Genomic DNA, 9824 nt, shown 5'->3' on the forward strand with positions numbered 1-9824 from the left:
GTCTCCTAGATTGATTAGGTGTCACGAGTCTCCTTCAAGATTGTGGAGTTGAACCAAGGAGTTTGTTAGGGCAAGGAGATCACCTACTTCGTGAAGGTCTACCCTAGTGAGGCAAGTCCTTCGTGGGCGATGGCCATGGTGGGATAGACAAGGTTGCTTCTTCGTGGACCCTTCGTGGGTGGAGCCCTACATGAACTCGCGCAACCGTTACCCTTCGCGGGTTAAAGTCTCCATCAACGTGGATGTACGATAGCATCACCTATCGGAACCACGTCAAAATTTCCGTGTCTACATTACGTTTGCTTCCTCCAAACTCCTCCCTTTACCTTCATATGCAATTGTTTTACATTCCGCTGCTATACTCTTAGAATCGCTTGTGTAGGTTGATTACTTGTTTGTGCTAAGTTGCTAAAATCTGCCAAGACTTAAAATTGGGAAAAGGCTATATTTTTATTTTGTCAAGTAGTCTAATCACCCCCTCTAGACATACGTTCGATCTTATAAAATGAGCAAAAGAATCTAAAAGAAGCAGCTCAGACATTTGGTCGAATAGATAAGGGGTGAGGTGTACTTCTGGAGTAGGACGTACTAGTGTGGCCGCAGTGTCCGAGGTAGCAAGGATGGTGGGGAGGAGTTTGGACGGCATGGAGCTAGGGTGAGGTGGCAGAGGCAGAGTCGGGGAAGGAGTGGCGCGGGTGAGGCAGAAGAGGGGAAGAAGGTAGGCCGAGCGAGGACTGGGGACGATTTTGAGAGATTTTGAATGGATCTGGCCCGCCGAAGCCAACATGACTAATGCGTCCGGACGTGTTCGGATCATCCCGTATTGTCTCATATATGGGCTGGATACAATCGATGTCGGATAGCCCATATATATGAGATGGAATTTAGAAGTCCAGTTACACAATTTTTTATTCAACGGTGTTCGGAATGTCCAGCCCGACATTTAGAGGGAGGAACGAAGTCCTATTATAGATACTCCTGTTCCAGCCAGAATGCCGATGAAGGAGATTATTCCGCTGTTGGGATTTTGTGGGGTGTTATTTCCAAGGAAAGAATAGCGCGCTGCAGTAAAATAGTGTCGGCCTTCGAATACATTATTAATGTGTTATATCGCGCTATAGCGTGTCATTAGCGAGACGTTGTACATCTATCTATTTAACAAGACAAATTTTAATAGGCTAGCTAGTACTAGTATTTTTCTTGCTTCTCACCTGCTACAGACTTTTCATTCCCTCGGCTTTCTAATCGAACTTGATGGCACATGCGCGCGGACAAGTAGTTCTGCACGGCCGTTGCCTGGGCAAGATTCTCGTGTGCGGCCGCCGCCACGATCGGTACGCACCATTAACCTTACTCATACTGCACTGCGGCTCATTTCATTGCGTCGCACAGCATCGCCTCGTAGCGCACATTCCCGCTACTCCACGCCCAGAGAATAACATAACCTCCCCGGCAACCACCGATCGGTACGCACCGTCAGACCAGCTCATCTCCAGCCGGCCACCCCCTAACCCCACCCCACGTCGGCCTCCCTATATCACCCAACACTGCCCGCCCTGTAACGATCACACGCACTACCACCACTCCTCTCTCTTGCAACCTCCGTTCTTCAGAGCAGCACCAGCCAGAGCCACAAGCAATGGCGGCGAGGAGCGGCATTGTCGTCGTCGCGGCGGCGCTCTTGGCCCTGGTGGCGGTGTCGCAGGCGCAGGCGCCGGGCCCCTCGGCGACGCCGGCCGGCCCGCCGAACGTGACGGCCATCCTGGTGAAGGGCGGGCAGTACACGACCTTCATGCGGCTGATGAAGGAGACGCAGCAGGACACGCAGCTCAACAGCCAGCTCAACAACTCCTTCAACGGCAACGGCTACACCGTGTTCGCGCCCACCGACAACGCCTTCAACAACCTCAAGCCCGGCACGCTCAACAGCCTCACCCAGCAGCAGCAGGTGTCGCTCGTCCAGGCCCACATCCTGCCCCAGTACTACACCATGGAGTCCTTCCAGACGGCCAGCAACCCCGTCCGCACCCAGGCCTCCGGCGAGAAGGAGCCCATCACCGTCAACATCGTCGCCACCAACAACCAGGTCAACGTCACCACCGGCCTCGTCGAGGTCGCCGTCAACAACGCGCTCAGCGCCGTCAAGCCGCTCGCCGTCTACTCGGTCGACAAGGTGCTCCTGCCCGAGGCGCTGTTCGGGGCCAAGGCGCCGGCGCCGGCGCCCACCGCCTCCAAGGGGGGCAAGACCAAGAAGGGTGAGGCCGCCTCCGGGCCGGCCGGGTCAGACGACGAAGCCACGCCCACGGGCGCCGCGGGCGCCAAGGCCGTCGGTTGGGGCGTGGCTGGCATGGCCGCTCTTCTTGGCTACCTCTTGTGAGATGGGGTAGCTTGGGATGATCGCACTACGACCAGGACGCCATGGTCATAAATCAATGTGCATAGACTCGATGGGTTTCCTTGTCTTTGGTGTTTCTTTCCTTTCTTCCACCCTGTTCAAATTCCTTTGTTCCATTCTTGTTCTTGCCTTGTTGGCGGTTTGTTAAGATTGAGTTATGTGATTGAATTTATGTGTTTGAGGCAAGAATGTTAATAACGACGCAGTGCATTTTGAGTACCCGGTAGTGCGATTGAAAGACACGGTCCCATTGCGATTTGAGTGTGTGCCCTTTTTTATCACACCATTGTGGTGCCCGGCAAAAGACTGCCGTGTGTCGGTGCTTTACTCACGTTAGTTGAGCTGATAATAATCAGAGCTAGCTGGTACTAAATCAGGATAAGATTTTAGCAGCCCCATTGATCTGGAAGTGTTCTCTGGTCAAAATGGGATGATAGTACACGTCTAGTTTTCGGTTTTGGATTTATCAAGAGATGGATGGGTAATCATGGAGTTGGTGCAAGTGTGGAACAGAGTGGCGGAGCAGGGAGGAGCCAATGCACGAGCACGTGGTGCCACGCCCATCCGGTGATGAGTGAGTCGATTCTATTGCATAGTGGTAGTGGTACTGCATTGTACGAATACTATACACCCTATGTGCGTGCATCAGTGCATGGAGCGGCAGCGATGCAACACATTCTATTTTGCTTCGGGTGAAAATGTTTAGTCTGGAAACCTCCATTTTACTTCACAGCCTACTCACAGATGTGATAGCATGGCCTTCCCTCCCAGGGATTCATCGTTTTCATCGGAGACGGAGAGTGCTCTCAAGACGAGAACCATTAGCTTGTAGCCCTGTAACTCTGTTGGCAAAGAGCATAACATTGCCGGTAGCTTCGTACTACGTATACTAGTATCATACAGGGATTCATCGTTGTCATATACGGATACGCACATCATGGAGTAGCGTGGCGGCACGTCGCTTTCAATTATCAATTGCCAGCTAGCGCTGCCGGTCTGGCATCCGTTTTATACAGATGACGATGGAGCTCGCTTGGCTGGTACGTGCGAGTTACTTTCGCAATCATGCTTTTATTCTACTCTTATCCATACATACCAGTAAGGAGGGCAAAAATGACAAATTTGACCTATGAATAAAAAAAATTCACAAAATGAACTGTGTTTGAAAAAATTTCACTCCGCTAACCCTTTCGTGTGGCGCCCGACAGCTAGGCGTCACACTACACTATGTAGCGCCTGACTGACGGGCGCTACACATCTGGCTAGCGTCGCATTCCAAAATACCTAAAAATTGTTAAGTCAGTGTGCAACGCCCAAGAATTAGGCGCTACACTATATAGTGTAACGCCTATACATTAGGCGTTGCACTATTTACATTGCCCGTACCGCGCTTTAGAGCATGCTTGGATACGTTTTAGTCCCATGACTAAAAGTAGTGGGACTAAAACTTGCTAGTCTCACCCATGCTTGGATCCAAGTACTAAAGAGACTAAAATCTAGTTATTGAGCATTTATTATCCTCCAAACCCTCCAATCCAGAACTAAGGAGAGGAATTAAATGAGGAGAGAGAGAGCTAATACATATTTTAGTAGGTTTCCCATGACTAAAAGATTTTAGCCTCAAGACTAGTCCTAGCCTCTCTTTAGTCAGGGGTGCTTGGAACTTTAGCCTCTAAAAAAGACTATTTTTAGTCAGACTAAAAATAGTCCCTTGTATCCAAGCACCCTCTTAGTTTTCTGTACCGTGCAGAGACAGGTCTGCCACTGCTACGGGATGCTCATCAGCAGCCTGGCTTGGCTTTTGTCAGTGAAAGTACATGCATGCTCTACTGCTAGCTGCTATAGTATGCTAGCCGGCTAGGCTGGATGAGGTTTACTTTATCATTTTCTTGTTTCTCCGGCAGATGTCTGCTCCTCTCCCACGTACGGCGCTACAACATCTTTCTTGGGTTTCATCAACTCTTGGATGTTTCTGCCCTCTCCTTACTACTACTGGCGTTTGCTACGTAATCTGATTCTAATTCATCTATCTACGTTACACACTCTGCATCACTGGTACATGCAAGTAGTGCAGCGCCCATGGTCCAGGCGCTACACTATACAGTGTAGCGCCTAGATCTTAGGCGTTGCACACTGACTTAGCAATTTTTAGGTATTCCAGAATGCGACGCTAGCCAGATGTGTAGCGTCTGTCAGTCAGGCGCTACATAGTGTAGTGTGACGCTTACCTGTCGGGCGCCACACGAAAGGGTCAGCGAAGTGAAATTTTTTCAAGCACAGTTCTTTTTATGAATTCTTTTTGTTCACAGGTCAAATTTGTCGTTTTTGCCAGTAAGGAGTACCTTTTGGCTGATTCGCAAGAAAAGAAGACACACCAGCTAGCACAGCTTTAAAAGGGGAAAAAATGGGTCCCCAATTTTGCTAAGTTCACGACGGTCTTTGTACATTTACATTTCAGATAGATAGATAGATAGATAGATAGATAGATAGATAAATAGATAGATAGATAGGCAAATAGACATACATACGTTACTACAATCAGGCACATCCGGACGCGTCCCTGGACAGTGTCGGCCGGCCCCTTAAAAGTTATGCCAGACAATCATACTCCTAATATCAAAAATCTCCAATCCATGTAAGTCCATGCACGTCGATCATATATTCATCACCAATTCAACGATTAAACAATGCAACAAGGCAAAATGAACTACAATTCAACATTAAAGGATGCCAAAATGAAATTCAACATACGGGGCACGCCCGGCCAACATGCTGAAGCACTCGTCGGGTGCCATACGACGCGCGTCTGCTACTGCGGCCACCGCTCTCAACCCCTCATACACCATCTGAACATTGACCTCCTTCCTCCTCTTCTCAAGATTCTTCTTGCCTTCTGGGTCCAAGAGGTTTGGATCGGCCAACATTATCCTCTAATCCTCCGTCTCTTGAGAAGTTCCAACATCTCCTTTTCAACCTCTATTGTTCCAAAAGTCCTGGCCTTCTCAAGTTATCATTTGACACACGCCTCTCGCTTCTCCAAGTCTATCTTTTCCCTCTCAATTTGCAACTTGTTCAACCTCTCTAGGTCCCAGCCCATTCTCTCGTTCTGTGCATCCAACATGAGTTTGTATCTCTCCTTCCTCGTCAAAAAAATGCTCGTCCATGTGGCAGACATTTTAGACATCGCTGCGTCACGAGCGGCCCTCCGCTTCTCCCACTTGCTTCCCATCACATGGTGGTTCTTCATTGGCATGATGGCTCGTCCATCCTCCCCTACAACTTCTTCTTCTTCGTCATCCAATCCAATGGATTGTTGGGATCTTGAGGCATCATTTTTCTTCAACCTCTTGTTGCCGTTCTTGAGGTCATCCACAAGATGCTGCTGTCGGCGTTCTGGGAACGGGGGTCCCCAGACTTGCCTGCCTGCGGCCTGCGGCGTGGCTCAAGTGGGGGCCCAGCGCGGCCCATCTTCATCAGCTCAAACTCAAGACCCTCGTGAGGGGCCAAGCCTCGCGGGGTGGACGACAGGAAGCTTCCTCAGAGGTAGCCTCATCAGGCAGGCTCGCGAGGAGGCAGAGAGATCAAGGCAGGGGTACCTCGCGAGGAGCCCGTGACGCAAGCCATGACGATCGAGACCAGGCAGGCGCCAGGCGGGCGCCGGCCTGCGCAGTGTCCTTGTTTCCCCTTTGGTGCAAAGGGGGCAAGCACAGGCCAAGGCATCGGGCAAAGGTTACCATTCCGGTGCAACGAGACCAAGACCAGCAGAGCGGTAGGACGAAGGTCACCGTGGAGCCCAAGACGGCGTCATCACCAGTGCTTTTGGCAGCCGAAGACCACCTTTGGTCAGGATAACTTGTACTAGATGTTCCCCTTCAAAATTGCCAATTGTTGGCGCCCTTCCCGCTCATTATTTTGGGAGAGGCCCAGGGCCTCTATAAAGAGAGCTAGCCACCGCAAGGTAGGGAGGACATCTGGAGATCTGGTAGAGCCCTAGCTGAGAGAGAGAGGCGACTGAACTCACGTAAAAAGTTCATCGCACCAGCTCAAGAACACCTCTCGCGAGGCTGTTCTTCCCTTGTACTATTCATCGTCAGCCCCTGAGGCAATCCACCACACCACACACTGGAGTAGGGTATTACACCACAACGGTGGCCCGAACCAGTATAAACCTCGTGTCCCTTGTGTTGTTTGTTGTTTCCAGCCTAGATCACGCGAGGAGATTGGACGTAGATCGGTAGGGAAGAGACCTCCGCGCGCACCCCAGTGTTCGAACCTCAAGGGTCTGCCGGAACCCGAAATCCGACATTTGGCGCGCCAGGTAGGGGTGCACCGAAATCTTTCTTCCGCTGTTCGCGTGCGATCTTCCGTCGAGTCCATGGCTGATGCTTGTCGGGCTCGCGCCGAGCGTCGAGCTGCTCTCGCCACCCATGTCGCCCAGACGGCGCCCGTCGGCGGATGCCCTCGTCGCTCCCCGTCGCCCTCCGCCAACGCCGCCACCGACCCGGCGGGGAACGAGCAGCAGGCCTCGTCCCAGCATCCTTCGGTACGGCGGAAGGGCCGCACAACCACACCGTCGCTGACTCCAGCCGCTTCATCGTCCCACGCCCGTCGCGCCCCCACGGACGCGCACGCCGCGCTGCTCCTGGCAAGAGAGATCATGCACTACCGCCCCGTCGACGACCTCTATGAGGACTGGCTCGCCCGCATCACCGAGCTCGTCAGCGCCGCAGGGGGCTCCCCCTTGCCGTCCCTCTTGCTGCCTCTCCCTCCATTCCGCGCAGGAGGCGAGGATCAGGAGGTGCCTCCACCACCTCCTCCCCAAGAAGGCGCCCTGGCTCCAAGGCGCGCGGCCCCAGGGCGAGACCCTCCGCCTCCGGTGCCTGCGCAGCAAGAAAGGAGCTGCCAAGAGATCCCTCGTCCCCAAGAAGGTGCTCGCACGCTCCCAGCGCCGGCGCACCAAGATCGCGTCCCTGCACTCCACGCCAAGACCCCGCGCTACTGCAAGTGGTGGAGCGCGATAATCCCCAGGAACAAGCCCAGCACCAGCAAAAGGCACCGGTGGCCACAGCAGGCTGATGTGCCCTCACCCCCGAGCTACGCGGCGTCGCATGGCCAGGCAAGTTCAAGCCTGACTTGCCCCCTCGCTACGACGGCACGGTGGACCCCGCGGAGTTCCTACAGCTCTACGAGCTATGCATCGAAGCCACCAACGGAGATGAAAGGGTCATGGCGAACTGGTTTCCCATGGCGCTCAAGGACGGGGCCCGCACCTGGCTCCTGAACCTGACTCCTGGCACGATCTCCTCTTGGGACGAGATGCGCACTCGCTTCATCGCCATCTTCCAGGGCACTCGCGACCGGCCCCCGGCCGTGAGCGATCTACGCCGCATCAAGCAGCATCAAGGGGAAACCCTGTAGAAATACATCCAGCGCTTCAACAGCGCTCGCCTCAAGATCCCCAAGGTGACTGAAGAAGCCATCATCTCGGCCTTCTTCGATGGCGTACGCGACATCAAGATGAAGGAGGAGCTAGCAATCCACGAAGACCCGTGCACATCCCTGGAGCTATTCAACTTGGCGACCAAGTGCTCCAGGGCTGAGGAAGGGCGCCTTTCCTTCCTCGAACTCCCGGCTGCCGACCCAGAAGAGAAGAAGCCCAAGGGCAAGGACGTGAAGCGCAAGGGGGCTGCCGTGCTTGCAGCGAACCAGACACCAAGTGAGGCAGGGATCAACCTGAGGCATCCAAGGGCAGCCAGTACTGCGTGTACCACGACCTCCACACCCACAACACCAACGAATGTCAAGAGCTCAGGGCCGTGAGAGATGGACGTATCGGCTGACGCCCCGAGCGCAACGGCATGGGCTATGGCCGAGGAGGAGGAAGAGGTGGTGGACGATGGGAAGACCGTGGCCCTCGCCAAGGGTGGCGTGACCGACCTTGCGAGGATCGCTGGCAGGACCAGCCTCGCGAGGGAGGCTGGAGAGATTAGCCTCATGAGGATCGCCCGCATGGCAACACGGGCCTTCCTCCTCTGCCTCCACCGCCAAGGAGAAATGAAGGCCAACATCAAGACGAGGGGGCTGGGGGCTTCCAGGAGCCACGCACAATCGCTTGCATCTTGGGTGGCGCGCAGGCTCTTCAAGCAGTTTGCTCGCGAGGTGAATGCAGTCCTCCCCAAGCTTGAGGCCACGCGCCCTCTTAGGTGGTCTGCGTGCGCTATCACATTCAGCTTAGAGGATCAGCTCAAGTGCGCGGCAATGGCCGGAGCCCTCCCGATGCTTTGCTCCCCGGTCATCAGCAACGTGAAGGTCACCAGGACCCTCATTGGCGGCGGAGCAGGACTCAACGTCCTGTCCGTCGAGATGTTCGACAATCTCCAAGTGTCGTACGATCAGCTTCAACCAACTAAGCCCTTCTCACGAGTCACTGATGGTTCCACTGTTCCAATAGGGCAGGTTCGCCTTCCAGTCACCTTCGGGCAGCGCAACAACTACCGCACCGAGCTCATCGACTTCGACGTCGCCCACATCCGTCTGCCATACAACGCCATCCTCGGGTACCCAGCCCTGGCCAAGTTCATGGCAGTGACTCGCCATGGATACAATGTCCTCAAGATGCCAGGAAGCGGTGGAGTCATCACCGTGCCTTGTGAAGAAAGGGACGCAGTGTGTTCACTTGAGCGCGTGTTCCAAGCCGCAGCAATCGAAGACCCGGACCACAGGAACGGAAGACTTCCCGATGCGACCCTTAAGAAGAAGAAGGTTTCGCCTGCCCAAGCCATAAGGAGGCAGGCGCCTCCGGAGGTGTTGCGACAGGATCTGCGCCCAATCAGGGAGCGGCACCCTCTCTCGCATAGGAAGGCACGCCCGGCGCCCTTCTCAGGCAGGGCTCGGGGGCTCCTTCTTGGAGAGCCACCGACTTTGCCAAGGTCGCGAGGGAGGCGCTCGGGCACCACTTGGAGGGGTGCTTCCAGGCACGTTTCCCTCAGGAAGGTACAAGGCAAGGAAGACCAAACCCTCAGGAGTTCATCGCAAGAAACACCCAGGAGCTACAGGAGTCGAGAGTCATGCGCGGTAGCCGCCGCTTGCCCACCGTAGCCCCGTATCCAGGCGAGGATGGTGGGCTGCGCGTCTGCATTGACGTGCCAGGGCTCAACCGAGCCGCGTCTCAGGAGTGCCTCTGGCCTTCGTGCGTGGAGCATTGCGAGGGTCCACCTCACAGCTACGTTCACATGCCTTTCGGCCTGCCGAACGCGGTCGCCGCTCATCAGCGCCTGCTAAGGAGCATTCTGGAGGCTCAGGAGGTCAGGCGTTGTGCGGTCTTGGCGGAGATGGAGATGGCCCTCGGAGACCCACCTGTGCCCTCGGAGCCTCCCGAGGCTCCTGGGCCTGGGGGCTCGTGAGGGTCGACGTCTTCATCATGCATCGC

At 54.6% G+C, this 9824-nt stretch overlaps 1 protein-coding gene across 1 annotated transcript; it reads left to right on the forward strand.

Moving 5' to 3' along the window:
* The first annotated feature begins 1541 nt into the window (after positions 1-1541).
* Positions 1542-2614, forward strand: LOC123061713 (fasciclin-like arabinogalactan protein 11). The gene has a single exon (XM_044484927.1). The coding sequence runs from the start codon at positions 1640-1642 to the stop codon at positions 2375-2377; it is 738 nt and encodes a 245-aa protein (XP_044340862.1). The 5' UTR covers positions 1542-1639; the 3' UTR covers positions 2378-2614.
* The last annotated feature ends 7210 nt before the right edge of the window (positions 2615-9824 follow it).

The sequence above is a fragment of the Triticum aestivum genome, chromosome 3A (assembly GCF_018294505.1).
Source record: "Triticum aestivum cultivar Chinese Spring chromosome 3A, IWGSC CS RefSeq v2.1, whole genome shotgun sequence".
Lineage (NCBI taxonomy): Eukaryota > Viridiplantae > Streptophyta > Magnoliopsida > Poales > Poaceae > Triticum > Triticum aestivum.

Excerpts from the sequence above, each read along its gene's own strand:
- LOC123061713 (XM_044484927.1), top strand. The coding sequence starts at position 1,640 with ATGGCGGCGAGGAGCGGCATTGTCGTCGTCGCGGCGGCGCTCTTGGCC.